Consider the following 24253-nt stretch of genomic DNA (forward strand, 5'->3'; position numbering starts at 1 on the left):
TACTGCAAGGATGGCTATGAATTCCTGGTAATATGGCAATGAGCAAGACGGTCTCTGCTCTCATAGGGCTTACAGTCTAGTATGCAAAACATTTAGCCAGTAATTTTCATAATTGTTAATTGCTTAAGACTGCAATGCCTGTTAGAAAGGAGCAATCAATGCAAGAGGCTTTGAGAAATGGAGGCCAAACCTTCTTGTGAGACTGGTCAGGAAGCTTAATCAGAGTTCCATTTATTCACTAAGCAAGAAGAACATGACCTTCCCCTTCCCCCAAGTTCAGGGTTGGACCTCAGGCTCAGAATAGGGCAGCTAACATGTGCCATCCCGTGACCTCCAAAGATGTGGGGTCTGTTTGATTGAGCTGCATGCATCTGTAGACTGCAAACTTCTGAACTTGACCCAAGTAGATTCTCTCCTAAATTGTGCAGTTGTGATGATGTCAGTCACAGATAAGATGTGAGAAGAAGGGTGCAAATGTTTACAGGATATTGCATTTCCTCTCCAGTATATGTTTTGACAAAGTTGTGTGAGTTCCAGCCCCCAGCTTTTTCCTCTCTGCTCTTACAAATTTGTATTTGGTCCATTCAAGAAATGATGTGGAAATCAGTCCTGACATTCCAGACAGACAAAATGAGACACATGACAGCAAAACATATGGCTCCAGTAGACATCCTTATATGGCCAACACAGACCATATTCCCAGAAATTCATATATGGAAAACACCACCTGCAGCTAAAGCCAAAAAACAAAGAGTTGACACGATAAAAAGAGCAATATACTACGTAAATTGTGCTGCTCTAAGAGTGTAGAGTGATAGCCAACTGTATTTGAATTTAAAAAGATGAAAAAACAAAACCAAACATGTCCTTAGAAAGTGCTATGGTGGTAAGCACTGCTTTGCTAACACAGTCACTGGCGGAGTTGCCGTATCTTAAAAGCGTTCAAATTCTAAATGCTTTCTCTGTTTATTACAAATGTATGTGCTATTCAAAACTCTGAATGTGTTTTAATGCTTTCGGATATCTGCCTGCATATTTATCTTAATATGGTGCCATCTGAAATATGCACTCGTCCTTTCATTATTTTTTTTAAAAAAATCTTGCGTATCTCTTACAATATTGTATCTTTGCTACCTTTGTGTAGCCAGTCTGAATGCCTCCTCATGTGATAAAAAGATGGATGCACTCTATTTTAACTGTACATCCACATGTTAAATAGTTCATGTATTTGACTTAGGATCTTTCATGTTCCTGAGTTTTTCTATTTTGATAGCTTAATTTATGAAGTTTATTTTAACTTTTTTTTTTTTTTGCTATACTTGCTTGTATCTTTATTGCCAAATATTCAATGACTGTATAGAATAAATTGATGTTTTACCCCCTCCACCATAATAGTTTATCCTCACATACGCCTAGGAAGGTGGTATTTTCCTAATTATCTTTTTTTCTTCTTTATTTTAACCTGGTTTACACCGGCCAATGCTCAGTGGTTTTAATGAGTATTCTAAAGAGGGAGAGAATATATAGTAAATAAGCTCATTAACGTACTGTACCACTTGGAGGGCATAAGCTTCTGAGTGTCATTTTACTTATGTCATTTCTTATACAGTTCTGAAATAAAGAATGTACTTGAGGGAAAATTAGTATATATATATATGTGATTAATATATACATAATGATACTATATCAGTATTCTTTGTAATGAAGTCATTATTAGATGTCTCTATCCTCATTTATTTTATCATTTTCCAAGGCCATGTCCATCTTTATTACACACTTAGGTTGTGTTTAAGAATTAGCTTGTAATTCCTAGGTAAAAGGTGCTACTCAGATTTAAAGATTGCTATTTAAATTCCCACATTGCATTAGTATTGGCCAAGTCATTAGGAAACTAAGGCAATCAGGATTATTCTGCTTTATTTATTTGTGTAAATGATGGAATAAGCATACTTACAATAATTTATTCCATTGTGTCCTAATGTTTTCAGTAACCCTTTTTTTAGTCTTTTCTCTGCTCAAATTTTGTATTATCCAACAACTTTCATTCCCTTTTCTCTTTTTTTTCTAAAAATATTTAACTGGAGGTGAGGTTGCATGGATAAATTTTGTTTTGTAGTCCCTTATAATTTTTGTGTTTTAAAATTTTGCTACTCTTTGGAAATTTGCACAGCGTAATACTAGATTGCACTGTTCCTACTAAGAACCAAGCAGGTTTCAGGGAAGCATGTCAGGCACCACCAGTTTGAGCCAACTATTAAAATCTACGTCTTGGAAAGTCCGATTTTAACCTATCATTGCAAAAAATCATTGTCATAGAGATAATTGATGATAATCTGTTATCTGTGTGTCTTTTAAATATCTTTCTAAATAAGCTTAAGTTCTTCCATCCACAATACCAGCTGGACACCACTCCTACATTTTCGCCACGTTTGTATTTTTCCTTATTGATTGTATTTCTTATACTTCAATTAAAAATTCCCCTCCATATTTCCCCACCTTTCAGCTTTTAAAAATGTGATAGCGGGTGGGCTTTTGGGTAAGGATTGCCTTATATTTATTTTCTTGTTTTTGATGGTGTGTTTTATGTTTTATCATCACATGTTCTTCCTTTTGCTCAAGGCTTGGGTTTATATGTGCCAAGATTCATGGTTGCCCTCCTCGATTTTGACTAACCTTTCCGGTATGTGGGTGAAACTTGGGTGCCATTAGAGTGATATATTTTCATTGTGTTTCTCCTAAACTTGTTCTCCCCAGGAGGCCATTATTTCCTATACTTTATCTTCTGCTTTACCTTCTGCTTTTCCTAGATTTCTAATGTAAACAGTGTCTCTAAGAGTGTATTGGTAGCTTTAAAGAGCTTAATTTGCATATTTCCCTCTTATCTCAGTACTTGTGCTAACTTGTTGCTTTTTTTAAACGTGTAACAAAATGTTTATCTGACTGAGTTTTCTCTTTTCCCTACTAGTGTATTCTGAAAAATAATTCTTACAACATTTTTGGTTTTGTTTAATGATTGACTGCCTTCAGGGTTCTAAGATGTTAGCATTGGAAGCCAAGCGATAAACGCTGCATCTCGGTTTTGAATGAGATTGTAATGTTCTTCATTTTTGTAGGAACTGTATTTAATAGATTATCTAAATAAGAGGATCGTACTTCTATGCTAATGACCATTAATCTAACTGGGCAATTTACCCTGGATTACAGAAGTATTTATTGCTACGACAGATGTATTTACCCTCCCAAACTTTTCTTTTACTCGGCCTAAGTTAATTACAGAAAGGTGGCATCTTCTCCTTTGTGCTAACAAGTCAGATCTCTTTCAAGTGACCCAAATTTTGTTTGGCTCAGCCACTATGGGCCACATATTTCTTCCTCCAACGTGTTCTGTGGCTCAGAAGTGAGGGAGTTTTGAACCTAGCCCCTGACTCGAAACAGAACCCTCTTACTCATCTTTTTTTCATGTTGGCTCTTAATAGTTTGGGATTCATCCTCCTTTCAGGATAAATATTCGCGAGAGCTTTCTTTTCAAGGCTCCCGGCCTTTATTCCTGTGCAAACGTTTCTGCACCCTCCGCGCTTCTCCGCAGAGATCCACCTCCAATTATCTGGCCCCTTCAGCCACTTCTGAAGTCCCCCTGCCTCAGTACTCTGTGCCCCTCACCTGCAAGTCCCTGCCCCTCTCCCCCNGCAGCCACAGCGGCGGCGGCGGCGGCAGCAGCAGCAGCAGCAGCAGGAGCAGCGGCGTAGAGGGCTGCAGCCCGGGCGGACGCGCGGAGCCGAGCTGGGCACGGCGGCGGCGGCGACAGCGGCCGGGATGAGTCAACTGATCATTTAATGGGGGCAGAGACGGCAGCGCGGGGGAGAGCGAGCGAGAGCGAGCGAGGCAGAGAGAGAGAGAGAAGCAGCCCCGTCCGGGGACTCGCGCTCACACGCACGCACACACACACAAACACACACACACACCTCTCCCTGTGCCACCCAGCAACAACCGGCCTCGTCACAACAACAGCAACAGCCGCCCTCTAGCCCGGCCCGGGGACCGAGTCTAAAGCCGGGGCGACTCCAAAGGACGCTTCCCACCCCCCCTCTTGCATCTCGGGAAACTCCTCATCAGTTTTGCCGGGGTTTCTGGGCTGCCTTTCCCCCTAAGTCCTAGGGCCATTGTGGTGCTCGTTGTTTACCTCGGACTCCGGCTGAGTGAGAGCTCGGCGACTTTTTGGGGGGAGGGGGCGGGGAGTTCGTCGCTGCCGAGGCGGTGGAGGTGGCCGGGGGTGCCTTCAGATTCCCTCCCCCTCCCCCCCCCCNCTGGGAGAGGGTCCTCGGGGCTGCTATCAGCGAGGGCCGAGTCAAAAGTGGCATTTCAGTGCCTTTCCGGGGCGCTTTCCGCGACCTTCTGCCCCCAACCCTCGCTGTTCCCCGGTGGATGCCCTCCTTGGGGGTGCGAGGCTGTGGGAAGAAAGTTTAAGGTTTGTTAATAATTAGTCGAGCTTGTTGGGGAGGGGGTGGGGGCGATTGGAAGGAGGCGAGGTGGCCTTCCCCTCCCTGCGTTCTCCGGGGTTATTGGAAAATAATACTGCAAGTGACAGCCAGAAGTAGACTTTCTGTTCTCACACCCAAGAACCCGAGCGAGCAGGAGGGAGGGAGAGAAGCGAGGGGACCTTGCTTTCCTTTTTAGAGACCTTGTCCGCAGTGATTTTTTTTTTTTTTCCTTTTTAAGAGAATCCTCAGTCGCCACCTCGCCTCCCCAGCACCACCACAGTGTACAGCTCATAACGGGTTTTGCTTTGTTTTTACGATTTTCCCCCCAACGAATCACTTGTCAGATCAATTTTATCTTCTCCCTCCTCCCTACTTCCCACTCTCCCCTCCTCCCCCGTCGAAAACCCCGTTCTCTGAGGTTAGACATTTTACAAACCATATATGTTGTTTTTCGAATTGTGATTTTTTTTTTTAACCCCCCTCTCCCATGGCTACTCTTCTAGACGTTTATTTCTGCCCTTCCCCCGCTTAGGGGGGCGGGGGTAGGGGAAGAGAAAATAATACAATTTCAGGGGAAGTCGCCTTCAGGTCTGCTGCTTTTTTTTTTTTTTTTAATTAAAAAAAAAGGACATAGAAAACATCAGTCTTGAACTTCTCTTCAAGAACCCGGGCTGCAAAGGAAATCTCCTTTGTTTTTGTTATTTATATGCTGTCAAGTTTTGAAGTGGTGAGTTTCAGGTCGGTTTTGCTAATTTCACTCAGTAAAACTGCAGTGTTTCTGTTTCTAGATAGTACTTTGCTTCTTTGTCTCTTTAAAAGGTCACAGTGAAAGCTTGGCCTGGATCGTGCCGGCCATATGGAATGGATAAGGGCACAATCTCTTAAAATGTGATTATGGGGTTCTGTGGGGGCGAGCGAGGCGATCCAGCAAGGAACTGGTTGAAAAAGATCCCACGGTGCAAAAAATAGCTTCTTGAAACCAGAATTTTGTGCTTTTCTGTTTTCTTTTTAGAGGAAATAATAGCAGTGTCTGAGTTCATGGTTTAATTCAGCAATGGTCACATATAGACTTGTTTTATGGACAGGGAAATGGAATTTTGAGAAAGCAACCTGCATTCTGTGTGCCAACCAGACTTTACACTAAAATGTGTTTTAAAATGTGTAACTCAAAAGAAACTCCGAAGCCTGGCATCTGTTGAGACCATAGTTAGTTCCCGTGCTGTCAGTCCAGCAGGCCCCGTGCAGGCTGCTCTTTGCAGTACCAAACTGAGCTTTGGTGAACTTTAGCCTTGGGCACAGAGTTTAAATGAGTAAATTGGGTGTTTTATGTGCATGTAATTTTGCTTTATAATGTAAAGCTTTTTACAAGATGACTGAGTGTTTAATAGACTCTTATAGGTGGGTATTGGAAGGACAATTTTGCATGACCTGTATGATGTTTTGATTGTCAATACATTAACTAAATTATAATCTATCACTTTCATTTGCTGTACAGCTTATAATGCTGTTAAGCCTCATGACTACTTAATATGTTTTGTAGCATTAACTTTGATGCTGTAGTCTCCTCCCCCCTCCTTTTTTTCTCAAATTGCCCCACGGGTTAAGTATTTTCTTTTCAAATCGTATGTTTTAAAATTCATCATCCGCTCTAGGGTAAGGCAACTAATTTCAGAAAAAGCAGCTCTGTATTATAATCCACATGAAACGTTATAAACAGTGTTTTGAATAAGTTAATAATCATCACTCTCTAATTTTGGCTTTAGACGGTAGTTTAATATAATGGAAAAGAGTAATCTTGATAAAAAGTGGTTAAAAGAGGCACATTTATTGTTAATGAACCTCATAACCAAAAACAGATGGGACCTCGATCAAGGGTAAACCTTTAGTCCTCAGCGTGCCACCCTAGAGTACAAGGATAAATAGCCATTATTTCTCAAACTTTATAGTTCTTCAGTTGGCATTCTTAAGGTTGCTTCTAAACCAACCCCCCCCCCCCCCATTCACTCCTTTTCTTGATTATAATGGACAAAGTAATCTATGGTTTAACAGGAAAAAAATGCTTACAGAAGGGCCATCCTAATACAAGCTGGCTTTCAACAAACACAGGTCTCAATAGCTTCTTTGGTGAAATAATTTTTTTTTTTTTTAAGTACAAGATATGTTGAATTACCAGACAGCTGGAAGAAAGTGGTAATTATTATATTCTCTTTGGCTTTCCCAAATCTGATCCCCCTCCTCCTTAGTATTGGTGAGCTCCACACTTCAAGTACCATGAAAGCTTATAAAATAATTCTACTAAACCTATTCTTATCAGTTCCAGTTAAAACTGTATTTTAGAAGTGACTTTGATATCATGCTAATTGCTTTATCATAAGCTATGAAAATTGATGTCCAGCGTATAATATAACTGAAAACAATGATCTGTTAACACTTTTTGTGAAGTCCGTTAAGATGTTGACTTCACTGCATACTAGGATTATTTTTAAACGCTGGTGACTGTGCTTTACCAAAATCACCAATATTTTTTTTAAAAAGTGAGTTTAGCACTTCAATCTAATGTGTAGATCACAAAGTATTGTCAAGTCTTTTGCTATTTAAATTGTTAACAGCATTCTATTACTGAGGGACGCCTAAATATTAAAGCTAAAGCACATAAGTTGTAATGCTTCAGTACCTGGAATGTTTGAAGAAATCCTCTACCTTCCGTTTTCTTAAGGGTGAAGTGATCCAGTCACATGTTTGAGTCAGGTCTTGACTAGGTCTTTAACAGTGCACGTGATTCTTGAAACTAGAAAACTTGAAAAGTAGAAATCAACTTTTCTAGGAATCAACCTGTAAAGCCAGTGAGAGTTTAAAAAGCAGGTATTTACTACCTTCTTTTTGAGGTGGCACATACATATTTATTTTTCCTCATAAAAATTAAAACTATGTAAAAATGTAAACATACATAAGGTCTAATTGATATTTTGGACTGTGATAATCCTCCCATTCTTGATTAAAAGTGTTGCTGTTGTGTTCTGTAATGAGTTTCTAATTTTTAAAAATTGGGAGTACCTAAATGTGTTATTTTCTTTTTAACTACACTGGTGGTAATTGTTGTTCTACAAGTCAGCCCATTCCCCCCAACTTAGTTTTGTTGGTAGGTGACAGATTGTGCTTTTACTCTAATGTGTGTTGCTACTAGTCTTCACAAATTATTTTGTTAACTTGAAGGGAAATGTAATACTGTTATCTAGAAATACAGTAACATCTGCATGTTAAGCAATTTTACAGGTATGTTGTATTTGTGGAGAGAAATAGCTAGGGACAAAATATTTACTTGGTGTATCACATGGGGGGGGGAGAGAGAGAGGAAGAGAGGAAGAGAGAGGGAGAGACCCCTACCCAATTATAACATGTCTTCTTTTTTAAATTCTGGCAGGTGATCTTTAGAGGGTAACTGAGTATGGATCATTTGAACGAGGCAACTCAGGGGAAAGAACATTCAGAAATGTCTAACAATGTGAGCGATCCGAAGGGTCCACCAGCCAAGATCGCCCGCCTGGAGCAGAACGGGAGCCCGCTAGGAAGAGGAAGGCTTGGGAGTACAGGTGCAAAAATGCAGGGTGTGCCTTTAAAACACTCGGGCCATCTGATGAAAACCAACCTTAGGAAAGGTAAATACTTGGGAGCCAAAGCCTGAAAAGCTGCAAGCCCTTGTGTCTACTACTCGAGGCCAGTTTGTGTGGGGGTGGGAGAGGCAGAACATGTCTCTGTACGTCCTTTCCCCTGATTCTCTTTCTGATGTGAAATGAGCTACACTGCAGGCTGCAGTGTCCGTCTTGCTTGCAAAGTATAGGCTCTGTGCTCGAGTGCAGTACCTGACTCAACTATATAGACTGGAGACTTTGGATGTTTTGGATGGTAAGGACAGAGTCAAATTAATGGCCTTCCTGACACAAGGCTTCTGTTGATAAGGTGGTGTACTAGTAGAGGGTATGTGGGTGGCTGTTGCTTAAACTAACCCTGATTAAGAATAAGACACTTAGATTGTTTGAGTACTGCTCTAGCTTTTTCATAGGGTTACTGGCTCTAAGTCATTTTCTGAGATAATGGGAATCTTACCTGATACGGTGGAAAAGTTTTGCAATGTCCTTTTTTGTAGTTTATTTTCTTAAGAGCAAATTTATTATTGAGCAGTGAAAAACCTGATGATTCTAGTTGTTGGTTTTTTTGTTTTCTTTTTTAATATTTGCTACAGTTGAGTCTTTTTGATAAAGGGAGGGCAGACTTAGGCAAGTTTACCAAGGGAAGTGTGTAACTGTGTGACTCCTTTCTACCAATCTTTTAATTAAATTGATGAAGTTCAACAACTTTGGCTGTGTGTAGCATTGCTACATACGTAGGTCAGTGCCTATACTGGGTATAACGTGTGTGCCTTATAAGGGTCTTTATTTTGTCTCTGAATAACTGTGTACAGGACTCAGCTTTTCCTTACACTTGCTAAGCAAAGGATAAAAATGCCATCGTTTAGCAACCAAGAATATTAAGTAGGTAAAGTTAGAAGGCAGAGGAATTTCATTGTGTTTGATGCATAACATTTATCATACAATCATTTATTTTTTTCTTGGTTTGGCGAAAACAAAGAATATATTGATCCTGAAATGAACAGACACAGCAGTCCGTATTGTTAGATCTTTATCTATTAAAAATGGAAAAAGAGCACTTCAGCAAATTCTTTGGCCTCTACTCATGATTACCCTATTTATTGATTGTTTGCCAAGAATGTATGCATCTTAAGAAAGCCCGGGTAAGAGCATTAAAAATATAATTTATTACGGCTTTTCAAACTGAGTGCATTAATATTGTACTGTGAAGCACTGGGGCTCTATAAAAAAGACTTTCTGACGCCTGCAAACATATAAGTTCCATAAATTCCTAAATAGGAGATTTCAGCTGTCTCTGGTATTATGTGATATTTGCACAGCAAACTTTAATGCCAGGACAGTTTTAGACAAGGATTCTACAGACTTCACTGCTCCTTATGGCAGACGTGCTGTTTACACAGGCTCATAAACCTTTAGCAAAAGCGTCTAAGACTGCCTCCAGGTTTAAATCATGTGGTATTTTTAGCATTCGGCAGTGACCAGTGCGCTCCCCTTTTAATGCTGGAAGGTTACGAAGTTGCTGTAGTTGGAAGTCTGGCCAAACACTCGCACAAATAATCAGACAGTTCAGAGAAGGCTCCTGTTTAGCATTACTCCCAGTATCAAGAAGGCGACGGTGACAAGTTTCCTAGGAGCTTTAGCAGCTAGATTTGTAATTAAATGATTCTGTTGCCACTTATCAGTAGTCCCTCTAATTATCTATAGGGTATCTCGAAATAAAAGCCAGAGTAAATCCAATATGTTTCAACAGTTTGCAAAAGCGACAGTTATTTTCCTAGGTCTAAGGAGCATATAGTAGAACACGTCTGTATCGTTCTATAAGAGGAAAAATCAATGCGTATGTTTTTGTTGTACTAACCCAACTCTTTGAAGCCATCAGAACAGGGAGAGGAGAAACCAAAGTACAGTAATTTCACTTCCTGCTCAAATGTCTTTTTTTTTTTTAACGTTGCTTTCATAGGGACATATTTTTAAAATCCAGCTTAATTGTAGAAGGTTCTCAGCTTGCTTCAGACAACAAAATTACTAGAGCTTTTTGGTGGTGATGATGTGGGCTGGGTTTTTTTTTTTTTCCATCTTATTTTTCACGTGCATGGATTCTGTTTGACAGGTGCTAGATAAAAATTGTGGCTGAGATGAGAAAGCACTACTTAAGAAAAAGAGATTGGATGTTTTTGTTTATTTGTGTAGGAAATTTTGCCAAAGTACCTTCGAGCCAAGGAAGAAATCACCAGTTTGCATGTTGCTATTTTTGCTGTGGTCTTCCCAAGTCTTCTTCTGATCCCTGACAGGTTCTCTCTCTGGTATAAAACAGATGAATGAATGACAAGAATATTGGCAAGCTCTGTGGCTTGTTTTTCATGCCTAGCCTGTTGGGTACCTCCGAATGAGTTTGTGAGCTTTCCTAAGTAAACCTGAAGGGGTTTATTTGTCAGAGCTAGAATCTCTAGTGAACAGTTCGCAAAGGCTTTGGTGAAGATGCACATGTAAAAAATGGTAGCTGTTTTACTGCCAGCTTTTGTTCAGCATAAACAAGAAAACAGAGCATGTGGAAAGGGCATCACTGATGTCAGTAGGATACCCCGGTTTTTAGCTCTGGTTGGCGTGCACTAGAAATCTCCAGAAGTTGGTAGGATTCTGTGGGTCCGGGGGACAGAGCTGGTAGAGGCATTAATGTTAGAGGACTAATTGGGGATCCTGGGTGCCCTGTTAAAGTAACCCTTGTCATCATTTATGCTAAAGATGATACCCTCCTGGCAGTTTGCCACAGTACAGTTCAGACGCATCTGCTTTTAACCCTTTTCCGTATATCACTGGAAGTCTGACAGTGCTCTGCATAAACACCTTGAAGACTATAGCATTCCGCGATTTCAGTTTTCTAGAAGCCTCTGTTCTAAGAGTGGTGTGGCCTGTGCTTATTAATCGTCTGGCTACTGAGTTATTACATTGGATTAAAGTAAATAGAGAACACATCAAATGTATGCAGGTTCCTTTATCCTAATGTGTCCTTATGAGGCCAGTTTCCTTTTCTCTGTCTCCTCACATGTAACAGAGATTGTTTATTTTAAAGACAAGTGGTTACTGTGATATCTTTTTAGTCAGGTAGATTAAATGAGTAGCCATGAAAATAAATCTTAATTATTTGCATTATGCACATAGTGAAATCTTATATTGCGAACATCAGTTTGGTTAAGTCTTGTGTTTCTCTTCTGGAACTGTTAAGTAAAGATCTTAAAAAAAGAAGAAATGCTAATAATTTTATAGTCAAAGATAATCTGGACACGAACAGGACAAGTTCAATATTAACAAAAGCATGTAGGAAGCGTGAAGGTGGGTTCCTCTGAAGACCACTACAGTGAGTTACATTTTCACACTGTATACCTCCTCCAGCAGATCAGGCAAGATACTTCTCTCTCGTCAGCATTATTGTTTGATCCAAAAGGTAATTCTGCATTCATTGATTTTGGAAAATACACTGTTGCTATTAAAGCAGCGCCCAGATTACCTTAGGACCAAGTCCACATTTGATTTAAATATTTCTCTTACAACTTTAAAAAATAAAAGAAGGCATATGTGTGTGTGTGCATGCCTGTATTTCTGTGCCCTGCCTGCCTTGGAAACACAGTCTCCCCTTCTCTCACTGTTGGGAAGATTTATTTTCACGGCTTAGTTTTTCCTACCCCCCCGCCCCCACCAGATTGTATATCTGAAGATTGTTGGTTTGCGTCTCTTTTTCTCTGTCTCTTTGATAGGAACCATGCTACCAGTTTTCTGCGTGGTGGAACATTATGAAAACGCCATTGAATATGATTGCAAGGAGGAGCATGCGGAATTTGTGTTGGTGAGAAAGGATATGCTTTTCAACCAGCTGATAGAAATGGCATTGCTGTCTCTGGGTTATTCGCATAGCTCTGCTGCCCAGGCCAAAGGTAAATAATGCATACGTGGGGTTGGAAAGATTGCTTGGCATCCTTTGTTTACTTTGCAGAGAAAGCCCTGAATATTTTTATTCAAAGAACTGTAGCCTGTGTGTTACATTGGTTCCTTATAAACTGTGGGTTTTAAAAATTGGCTTAATTCAGTTTGGTTTAGTTAACACACATTTTGCTCGTGTGGAATGTCGAGGTAGATTTTTTTTTTTAAATTACTTCAGCTGAATCATTAGTATGCTTATTGACCTTAATAATCTGCTCCACTGAGGACCCACAAGGAAGTGAGGAGCGTATTTGAGCAGATGGACTGTTGAGAGTCAATTTGCATTTATGACTGAATATCTAGTTCTGTTTCTTTTATTCTGTTTCTGATGGTTTTATGGGCTGTAAAGTATTTTTCAATGCTGATTCCCATTGCAATAGAGAATCTTATCTAAATCGTAAAGCCATTTAGAACTGGTTCAGCTATGTCTTATTAGAACTTCCTGTAAGTTAGGAAAATGTGGCCTATGCATAGGTTTTATTGATGGGGTTTTATTTCCAAAATAATAAACAACCCTTCAGTCATTTACATAATTTTACAATTTGGAAAGCTAAGCTGTGAATATTTTCATTGACCTGCCTTTTAGAGGGAAGGGAATCATTCAAACAGAAATCACAATATTGCTTGCGGTGGGGGGCAGTGTAAAAAACACGGACAGCGACAGCCTCCTACTAGAAATATTATCTGAAGGGTGAAATATTTAGTGACATACTCTCTTTATCTGGAATAGGGCTGATCCAGGTTGGAAAGTGGAATCCAGTTCCACTGTCTTATGTGACAGACGCCCCTGACGCTACGGTAGCAGATATGCTTCAAGACGTGTATCATGTGGTCACATTGAAAATTCAGTTACACAGGTGAGTCAGGGCAGCACTTCTAGGGCAGAACGCGTTCCATGCCTGCTCTCTGGAAATAAAGCATCTCTGGTCAGCCTTTGATTTTTATTTACGGTGTGTTTCAGCAAGGTAAATCCAAATTGATTTTATTATTTTGCCCCTTCTGCTTTATTTTCCTCACTTCAGTGTATATTTAAAAGCAGCTCCCCCACCCCCCAATTTGTAGGTTTTACGCAGGATATCAGAAGACAAGACTTTTTATATTTAGTCAATTAAATGATGCATTACAAGAAGGCATTTTACATAAAGTTTACTTAAGAGAAAAATATTTTTGCATATCATGAACAGTGCCATCTGTGTACATTTTGTGAAAGAATGCCTTATTCACTATTGCCGCGATCATATTTATTTATATATTTTTTTACCATTTTAATTCGTATGAACAGAGTCACGAAAGGAAAACAGTTAATACGTTAATGCTTTTCACGATGGCTCGTGAGAAAGCAGTACACCTTAAATTGTCTTCCCAAGCGCATCAGAGCAGGAAGGTAGAAGTAACATGAAAAAATAGCCACCACAGGCAGCTGATGTATAATTCATGCATCGATACAGCAGATGTGTTGTATAAAGTAATTAACTAATCGGAACAATCAGGAGACCGAGAGCAATCTCCAGATGCATCTGTTTGATGCGCAAAATGAAATCTGTCTGTCTTAAAGGAATGTTCTGCAGCGGGATGCAATCTTGTAATAATCCCCTTTCTAATCTATGTCTCAAATAGTTGCCCCAAACTAGAAGACTTACCTCCCGAGCAGTGGTCGCACACCACAGTAAGGAACGCTCTGAAGGACTTACTGAAAGACATGAATCAGAGTTCGTTGGCCAAGGAGTGCCCCCTTTCACAGGTACTTAGCATAGCATGTACTAAATAATAAGCCGTCACGGGCAGCCCTGATTTGAGGTGTGACGGGGCTCCACAGTCTAAAGCAACTGGTATCTGTCAAATTTGCAAAGTGACTTCACCACTGGTGACTTGAAACAATATGCCTGATTTATTCTGGACAGAAGCCTTTACACTTTTTCTCCCTTGAGGAAAAGAGTGAAGGAAAAACAGCTCAGCAGAAGACTGTGTTAGCTTCTTTTTAGACTCCTCTTCTGAGTGTTCTGAGCACGGAAACTACATTCTCCTTAGCGTCCTGACGTAAGAAAGAGTCAAGGTTGTATAACCTCCAGGAACGTTTGGTGAGGGCGAGTGGCGGTGTGAATGTTAATGGGAAATGTCACCATGCTACCTCAATAAAACAAAAAAAAAAAAAGACAGTTTTGAGATATTTTATCCGTTAACAAAAAAAGGAAAAAAGCATTTAGTATAAATGATTATAAAAATATGAAGTTTCTTTCCTGTAACTAAAGGTTGAGTAGTTGTTGAGATTTTGTCACCAGTTTTGTGGCATTGGTTTACTTGTTTTGCTTTGTTTTTTGGTGGAATTTTATTCTGTCCTCTGAGATTCCTGTCCTGTTACCAGAGATTCTTGACATGATGTTACCAGAGATTCTTGACATGAGACAAAGGTTTATCATTGTTGTATTTGATATTTTAGAATGAATTTTTGTGAAGTGCCGCTAAAACTCTCGATGGAGACTGCCCCCCCTTCTAAATGTCAAACCAAACATCGGTTGTGATAATGCTCAGCTGATCTCACATAAGAAGGGGTGCTGTGAACCCGCTCTTCATGGTCTGCTTGTGTAGTCGCTATGTGATCGTGTTAGGATGCCACCCCTTGGTGTCACACCCAATGTGAGGCCATCCCGTGATACAGTATGGTTCAAGTACAGTCTAACAGGAGTCTTACCTCATTTTGAAGTTTTTCTTTTCTTTCAAGTTCAAAACGTAATTCTAAGTGTTAGTCTGTCAGTCACTTGAATGTGAACCACATGACTCTGCTGTGAACATTTCTGCTGTTGAGATTTTCTCAGAATGTATTTCCAGCGTGATGCTCGTGAAGGTACTGGTACCTTCGGAAGGAAGATTGTGGGCTTTTGTGCTACTGTTTCATGGAAACTCCATGTATCTCCCGTTGCTGCGTTACAGTCCATCAGCTGTACTTTGATATTTGTTAGCAGTTATAGGAATGAAGCAAATGAGTTAAATTTATAGTTAATTATGGCTTTCTGTATTCTTGTAAGGTAAGCTGTAGCCATAGGTAAAATATTTTTTGCATTGCAGGTGTCAAGTTCTTGGAATCCAGGGCAAATTCTTTTTGTCATTTTAGCTTATTTCCTTCTATCTTCCCTCTCTCACCCTTGGAGTAGAGAGGATGTGAATTTATAACCATCGAATAAAAGTAATTTAAATTAATTAAACACAGTTAAATCAATAGGATGATATAATGAAGCAGGTGACTCTTACATCTGGGACTTTGGGTTTTGCAGACAACTCCAGATAATGTCACTTGGTTACTAGCATTTGAAAATTTGAAATGTCCTAGAAATAAACTTTCTTAAAATTCATAGTTAAAACGTGCATAGCCCCAGTAGAGGAATGTCACGTATCTATCTACGTGTTGCTAAACATCCCATTGATTTTGGAAGGAAATTCAGGCCAAGATTTAAGGCGTTTACTGTGAGCTGGAGAAGAGGATGCTAGCACAAGTATTTATTGATATAAGCAGTGAGGACTAATTGTTAAATGACATCAGCATTCAGCCAGTAAACTCCACCTCACTATAGCTTATAAATATAATTGTGAATTTACTTAATGTTATCATGGGAAATGAATTGAATATGGACAATTATAACATTAAACAGAATGACAATATGAAATCCGGGGCTTGGTTTTGGAGGCCTCCGCTGGTGCGTTTCTGTAGAGAAGCCTTTTGAAGAACATGTGACGGTGTGCAAGTTGGAGACCCTGCTGTAAGCACGAAGTGGCGAAACTAGGCTCTGACTTCACCCTCAGTTGTAATTACAATTGTCCTCTCTTCAAAAATAGCTTGTGAAAAAACTGTGCGTAGTTTACCAGTGGCAACAGATATTTGAGATTAATGTTTAATATCATGGAGAAAAATGCACCTGTTCTTTACATGAGGGAGATACTTTCTACTCTGCTGCTCCATCTTTTCTTTCTTTCTCTAGAATGAGTCCACAAACCTTGGTACTTAATGCGGAACGCTGTAATAATGAACTGTTTTCCATTTGCTTCTTTATTTTCTTTTCTGCCATAAGTTATGAAAGAAGAGAAAACCAGGCTCTGTAAGGCCGTAGCCCAAAATATATGCTGAGCTTGGCAAAGATACCTTCTCTCCCCTGTGGTTGAGATACAGGGATGAAGATGGCATTGGGAAAAATGTCTTGCAAGTGGACATTTCCTCAGCCTTCCACAAAATGGTACCTAACATGGCGGAATGCTCACTGTTGAGGCTTGTTTACCCTCTCCACCTCTCGTGGAGTTTTCATCTAGTCGCTTGAGAATTTGGAGCATGCAGTCTAGCATATGCATTTTGCTGTACATTAAGAGTTTTGCTGAATATGATAAAATACCTCAGCAGCAAGTATAGCTGTAGGGCCCCTTAATGTTAGCTTAGTAGCATGTTCGCCCTGTGGACCTTAGTTCAGTTGTTCCCTTTACAGAGTAGAGGCCGGGAGGTGAAACCAGTGGGAATCCAGCAGGCGTGTGCTTGGGGTGCCTGAGAAGCCGTTCCTCCTGTGGGCTGATCTCTGGAGGATCACCCCACACTTGTTAGGCAGATGTCCTTGGAGTATTAGAATTTGGTTTTTATCCTTCCCAGGCTCCTCTTTGGACAGATGAAGAAGCCAGTGATCCTAGAGGTTAAAGTCAAAATGCTGGTTAGTGACCAGAAATCCTTTTCCAAGGATAAATTTTGGAGTGTGTTGATTTTAAAGTGTACACTTAGGTTTTCGTGCAATAATGTCTGATGGTATTTGCAAGGCTTCCTCCAGCTGCAGAAATTCTATAAGGGTGCATGTGGTTTGATTTATAACCAAGCCTTTACTTCTGTTACTGCTTTCCTAAATCATGAATCGGCCCAAATAGATTGACATCCATCTATTAAGTTTTTGTACCACATGTTTATTTTTATAAAAACATGCTAAGATGCAAACACTTAGTTCCTTATGGAGCCGAAGTTGGTCACTTTCTCGTCACTCTTACTTTTTTCAGTGGACGTGGTTGGCTAAGGTGGGTGTTGTATTCCGAACTGTAAGTAAGAAAGAATAAATCGGCTTGGGGACAAGAAAGCCGGTGGTCATAAGAACATGGAGTGTATGGATTCGGGAGGCAAATGGGAAGTTAAAAAGAAGTAAACGTTTTGATTTACAATAAAACATTTCACATTCATTTTAGTTTTCCCTGAAGTTTTAGAAAGTGAACTTAAGCCCTGGATAAATATATATACATTCAGTACAAGGATAGATTCATTTTGTTGAAAGGTCAGTGATTATTTCTCTTAGCCTAACTAACCTCTTTCTTCTGAAAACATTTAGGTCAGATATTCCTGAGAAATTTTAATCTGATACATGCATTTTTATCACCTCTACCCCACCATATATACACGCACGCATGCACGCTTACATATCACACCTTGCACATTGGTAAGGGACTGGCTCACTCTCTATTTTCATTTCTCACCAGGAGATAAGTAGCTCCAGGCCCAAGTCCTATATGAAGTAGGTGAAAATTGTCATTTTTATTTTCAAGTAGCAAGATACATACAAAATATATTTAAGTTTGAATGTTTCATTTTACCATTTCCCCCATGCTGGTTCTGTGAAACTTGACACTCACTGCCATAAGCATTTAATAAGGACCTCTGTGCTGAGTTGATTTTCAGTCTATATGATGCAGAACTCCAGAGCAGCAACTTAAAAATACATATCAGTTATACTGCAAATACATGTTTTTTAAACTGCACTTTTGCATTATTGTTTTATAAGTTTTAGACCGGAATGACATTTCTGAAAAACTTTAAATAAACAATAACTCTCTAGAGGGAGCGCCTGGGTGGCTCAGTCGGTCTAGCGTCTGACTCCGGCTCAGGTCATGATCTCATGGCCAGTGAAGTCAAGCCCCGCATCTGGCTCTGTGCTGTCAGCCTGAAACCTGCTTCAGATACTGTGTCTCCCTCTCTCTCTCTGCCCCTCCTCCACTCATACTCTGCTTCTTTCTCTCTCTCTCAAAAATAATAAACACTTAAAAAAAAAATCACTCTCAAGAGAGCATCCAACATCAATATTCATATATTGTGTTTCATCTGAGAGTCTAACCCTATGAAATTTATTCACATATTCACATACCTAACTCATTCAAAACTGTGTATTGACAGTCTGCTGTGTGAGAGGCTTCCTGTTTTCTATGTAGTAATGAGGATGATACACCTTAATAGTTGAAATAATAATTTTTATTTAGTGCTTTTGACATAGGATGGGCAAGTCCATCACCCAAAGCGGAATATAGTTTTGTAGCCTACTCACAGTGGAGGAAGCTGAGAGAGTGAGTGTTTAAATGAGTCTCATGGTTACATAGCTGCTAAAGCAGAGGGGAAAGAATTCACACCCAGAGCCTGTGAACTTAACCAAATATCCTTCTTGGTCATATATAGATGAAGGACTTTTTTTTTTTAAGGCTTCCTCAAATTAATTTGATGCGTTTTATAAAATACTTCCATTTCCCTGAAGTGATAACTCCTTCCAGTTTTCCAATTGCATTTATTCTCATTGCCAAAATTTTGCTTTAGCAGATGTGTTTTTGATTTTGTTGTTTGCACATTGACTTGCTTTGAAAGTATTACGGTTTCATGCCCCCAGTTTAGAAGTGAGAGGGTAGTTTAGACCAGAGGGACTAACTTCTGGGCTAATCCGGTGTTTGGGAGGTTCCAAAAGGTTTAACAGCTCTGTGGCAGTCACTTCCTCCCCCACCCTGTCACATCCTTCTGGATCAGTAGGTGTAATTGAGCTAATAGCCCTTTATTTTGAACCCCAAGACAATGTTAGGCATTTGCATTGGAGACAGTGGGCACTTGAATTTCTTGAGTCTATTTGCAAGTATAGACCTTCGTCAGCCACTGGCCTGATATGATGGATGAGGATATAACTAGCCAACTCCATTTAAAAATAGAGCGTTTCCTGTGTGAGATGTGCTTGTAGGATTTTGTACTTGCCCCTTCCTGTTATAATACATAAATCTTGTTAGATACATAAACTTTTTTAAATTCCAAGACTTTTCCCAGTCCTTACCGAACTGACCATGGGAATCTATGGTTATGAACATCTGCTTTGCCAGGCACTGAAGTACTTGATACTGATTGGATTTCACTTCCGTTTTCAGCAATTGTACTAATGGCGAGATTCATAAAGGAAATGGGAAACCAGTCTTATATGGGGAGTAGTGTGAATTGCCATTTATTTCCTCTGCCTTCGTTTTTGAACCAGTTATTCTTCATTCTCTTTGAACTTAGTTATCTGCTCTGCGTTAATATTGATAATATATAGAATTTACAATAGAAGAATAAAAATGTGCTCCCAATTGCACGTGTTCCTTTATAAATCCCATATAGCAGGCTCATTTTTAGCTGATTTAGATACATAAGGATTTTAGCGTAGCTTGATGTTAGCTCTCTGTAACCTTTCAGATATATTAATCAAAAAAGCCAAACTTAATAAAGCATCTAACTTAAAATGGATTGATATCAAATATTTTATAGCTGCTATCTTTTCACAATAGGAAAACATAAAAGAGTTTAAGCCATGCCAATTTAGAGAGTGCTTAACAATGTGTAAGTACTTCATTTTCACTTAATAGATTTTTACCTGTGCTTTGTTTTACATCTGAACAGGTTTCCTTTGACCTCAAAATCAACTAATGCAAGGAAAATTACCATATCATGAGAGCATTTCCCCTATTTTTTTTCTTTCTGACTTGCAGAATAATAAATACTGCCAAGGTTGGGGAGTAGAGCTGGCCTGGAAAGAGCCTATTAAATGCTATTTTCTAACTATTTTTTTTAAAGTTAACCAGATCATGCTAATCAATTTGATTTTCTTGCTTAAACACAGCTAGTTTTAGAGTGCTTTTGGAGTGTCTTTTTTTTTTTTTTCCACAACTACTACGTACATTTCAAGTTGGGCTCTATCTGGACTTGCTTTTTAAACCTGCTTTGTTTCATGTCCGATTTGGCCAAACAGACTCGTAAACAAATAAACAAAAGACCTTGAATTCAGAATAATCAAAACAAACAGATATACGCACCCAATTTTTTTTTTCCTGTTTCATTGGAAACTGCTTGATCATAACGTGCTCCGAGTGTAAAAAACATAAGAGAGCCTTTAACATAACAGGAGAGAGCCTCAGCCCGGCTCTGCAGCTCATTGCCAATTGAAGTAAGGAACGCTCTGGCTGTTGGGACTTTTAAATCTAGACTTAAAAGTTATTTGTTCTGTTTAGCATTTTTAAAACGATTCTATTAGGAATTGTATGTGCTTCAGTTTTAATTTTAACTCATAATGATTGTAAAGCACCCTGGGATGCTTGCATGAAGGGCGCTTCAGAAATGTAAGATTGTATTGTGTTCTAATATGCAGTATTATTATGGGGTCCTGGCGTTTCACAGCAGACAGTTCGTAAGGTTGCAGAATTCCTCATTGTAGGGAAGGTAGCTGACATCCTTCAGACATCCTTCAGCAGTCTTTTGTTTCCTTTCATTTTTACTCTAAAACTTTATCTTCTCTAGCCATCGTCTTTGTCTTTACTTTCTTCTTTCAAAAATACTATCTTTTCCTGCAGTATTTTCCCATAAAAATGCTAATCTAATTTAGTTTACTCAGAAGGGTTAAAGATGCAAACCAGATGATAGGTTGAAAGTTAAGAAAAGACTAACGCTTCGTTGGCATCCCTCGATGTCACATTTTTACCTCATCCTTGGGTACCACTGACTGTCCTAGGCTTGTCCCTTTCTACTGTCAATCCAGCATTTATTCTCAGGCAATTAAAAAATGTGGAGCTACCTGAGACAAGTATTAACTTTATGAAACGACACAATAGAATTTCCAGAGGTGTATTGAACCTTCTGGGTTATGATAACATAGAACAGAGCCTAATTTCGTTTTCTTCATATTTCTTAATGGAACTATTTCTTGATGTGATGTATTTCTTCAGCAACTTCATTCTGTCACTTTTTATGTGAGTCTTTGTGTGTCATTGCTCTTTGCCATCACTTTAATTAGTGAGCTTGTACCATTCGTTACCTAGGAGTCAAGAATGTGAGCTCCGTCATTACTAGCTCTGTCAGCTCTGGGAAGTGACTCTCCATGCCTCAATTTCCTCATCTATAAAGTAGGAAGGTAATAGCACCAATTCTTCAGGATTGTTATGAGAATTACATGAAATAATGCTTGTTAAACATTTAGAACATTGCTCAGTTCTAAAGTGTACAATAACTTTGGCTGTTTTTCTACAACATGATGATTGAGAGGTCGAAATTACACGGAGGGATGCTTCTAGTCATCTAAGAACCTTCTGCTCCATAGAAGATTTCAATGCCGACTCTTTATGGAAACAACCAAGAACTTTTCATTTGTGGAAAGATCAAAGGACTGTATTATAGTCCATCCTCACCTGTGAGGGACACTTTTAGCATCATCCTTTGAATCATTACAAAGTTCCGACGTATTTTAACATGGAAGCAGGGGAAGGCTCAACCTTGTGCTTTAAATAACCCCATTTGCAAGTTAAGCAAATAAGGTACTTTAGATTACACAGTGTCCAGAAAGCATAAAGATGCCTCAGGGGACTGTCCTCTAGGTGGGAGCTCGTCTGGTGTCCTTTTAGTGAACTCCCCTTACCCCCACCCCCTGCATGCTGGGCTCCATCCTGCCTTTGTAAGCCTAACATAGTACTTTCCACGCCATTCTGAAATTATCTGCAGACTAACTATGCTCACCTTACATGGTGATTAAGTGTCACAAAGGGCCTAAGTCTGATTCATCATCATGGCCGCAAGTCCTGGCACACAGTAGGATCTCAGGAATATTTGTGAAGCTGATACAGCCTCATAGGATTTTCAACATGTTATAAATGTCACTGCCATGTTAATTTCATGAACTAATAAACTATGTCAGTAGTTTTATTAGTATTTTATAGATACTCTGATCTATAATATCCCACTGTACAAAATATTTCTCCCATTATACCTCTGAATTTTTAACTTATCTAAACGAGAGCAAATTCTGAATTTTTCTTTAAGGAAACCTACTGATACTCCCAAGTTGTCCTGTATTTTTGCTTCTGTTACAGTGTTCTCGGATATATGTACAAATTTACATGTTTGTAAGCAGAACAGTGGTCTTGGAAGATACAAGGGATCCAGAGATGTAAAATATGCTGCAAAAGATCTAATTATATGTCACTGTTAAGCACAACCTTTTAACAATATATTTATATGCACATCTGAATTTTTTCTTCCATAATCGAACATGTATTTCAGCATCAAAATGAACTTTTCATTTTGGCTCAGTTGTGTTATATTTGAGATCCATGCTTTTTTACTGTTAGTTCCATTTGTCCATTTCTCAAATTTAAAAATAATATAAAGAAGGAAAATTTCAATAGCCGAGTCAATTGATTTATATTCAAAGATGGTGATGCTGCCAACATAGAAATGCTAACAGTCAGTACCACCCCATAGGGGGTCACAATGTCCATTCCTGAATTGATGGTCTAAAGTCCACATTTGGCATTGGAGACTCTGTTTAGGGCTATAAATGCATAATGTGTAAAAGTCCTCTGTATAAAGGCCTGGAATCACCTGAATTTAGGGAGAGCTGCAAGCGTAGATAACTGTTCAGCCATTCCAGAATGGGCTGTAGGGACTCGGTTTGTCCACCATTCTGCCTGAGCACCAGCTCAGGCTGGAGCACAGCCTCCAGAGACGGACAGGGCACATTATCTCTTGATGTCCATCCTGTGCAACATTTTTACCATTTCACTATAACTCCTAAAGAGGTGATTACCAGAATACAGCAGTTTCCAAAACTGTGAAGCATTTTCATAATATTGTTAAAGGCGAGCCAGGTTAATTTGATTTCCCTCTGTGACCTAATCCAGAAGTGACGTTGGTTTATATTTATTGAGTAGACATGGTAAGGCTTGGTTAACAACTAACAGCAACTAAAAGACACAGAAATCAAGGACAGGATTTAGCCCGTCATCTGTGAAATCTTGGATCAGATATGAGGGGATCCACGGACTCTGTGATGGGTGTCTGAGGGTTTGTGCAGACCCAGAAATTGTAAGTCACTTTTGGGAGTGTATGTAGAGAGAGCTTCTACAGGTTTCTTGAGATTCCCAAAGAGAGTTTTATGGTTCCATAAAAAGCTAAACTCTGGACTGTCTTTTCTCCCCAAGTTTTAGGCAGTATGGCTTAAAAATCTTCCTAGTGTTCATATGAAGAAAGAATGCAGAGAAGGAATATAAAATCTGTAAAGAGTTACAGAGCCTAGTTCTAGTACAGTTGACCTTTGAACAACACAGGGTTAGGGACACTGACCCCCTGCATGGTCGAAAATCCATATATAACTTTTAATTTCTTAAAAACTTAACTGCTTTCAAGAGTCTCTCATGGTTTGACTCTTGAATGCTGACAAAAACTGAGGACTGATGGATGTGGGGGGGAGGGGGGATGGGCATGGAGGAGGGGATGAGCACTGAGTGTTATGTGGAAACTAATTTGACAATAAACTATTTGTAAAAAAAAAAAAACAAAAAAAAAAACCTTAACTGCTAACAGCCTGCTTTGACCAGAAGCCCTACAGATAACGTAAAAGTTAACATATTTTGTATGTTACATGTATTATATACTGTATTCTTACAATAAAGTAAGCTAGAGAAAAGAAAATGTTAAGAAAATCATGAAGAAGAGAAAATACATTACAGTTCTGTACTATAAAAATGTCTGCATATAAATGGACCCATGCGGCTCAAACCTATGTTGGTCAAGGGTCAACTGTATTTACTTTTGAAAAGAAAATGGATTCTAACTACTTCAGTCCTTTCACTCTGTGGCTTAAAGTTTTTCAGAGTGCTTTATTTAGGACCCTTGGCATTTAACACAAATTTGCAATTTTTCTTGTGCTGCGTCTAAGTACAGATACTAGAAATTTTAATATCCATAGAGGACGAGAGATTTAACTACACAAGGACCATCAGAGAAAGAGTGAGCAAGCATTCCTCAAATTTCCAAGTTGGTACAGAGTGCTTAAAAATCAGAATCTTAGGAAACAATTTTTGNTTCCATTTGGAGTAGGA

At 39.2% G+C, this 24253-nt stretch overlaps 1 protein-coding gene across 1 annotated transcript in view; it reads left to right on the top strand.

Moving 5' to 3' along the window:
• Positions 1 to 4310: 4310 nt before the first annotated feature.
• Positions 4311 to 24253, top strand: part of SATB1 (SATB homeobox 1) — an 80271-nt gene continuing 60328 nt past the window's right edge. The window contains exons 1-5 of the mRNA XM_077750916.1: positions 4311 to 5205; positions 7900 to 8134; positions 11878 to 12054; positions 12831 to 12957; positions 13718 to 13841. Of these exons, the coding sequence (XP_077607042.1) occupies positions 7924 to 8134; positions 11878 to 12054; positions 12831 to 12957; positions 13718 to 13841 (639 nt within the window). The 5' untranslated portion in view covers positions 4311 to 5205; positions 7900 to 7923. The remainder of the gene's footprint in view (positions 5206 to 7899; positions 8135 to 11877; positions 12055 to 12830; positions 12958 to 13717; positions 13842 to 24253) is intronic.

This window comes from Crocuta crocuta, unplaced genomic scaffold, assembly GCF_008692635.1.
Source record: "Crocuta crocuta isolate KB4526 unplaced genomic scaffold, BGI_CrCroc_1.0 scaffold279, whole genome shotgun sequence".
NCBI classification, from domain to species: Eukaryota; Metazoa; Chordata; class Mammalia; order Carnivora; family Hyaenidae; genus Crocuta; species Crocuta crocuta.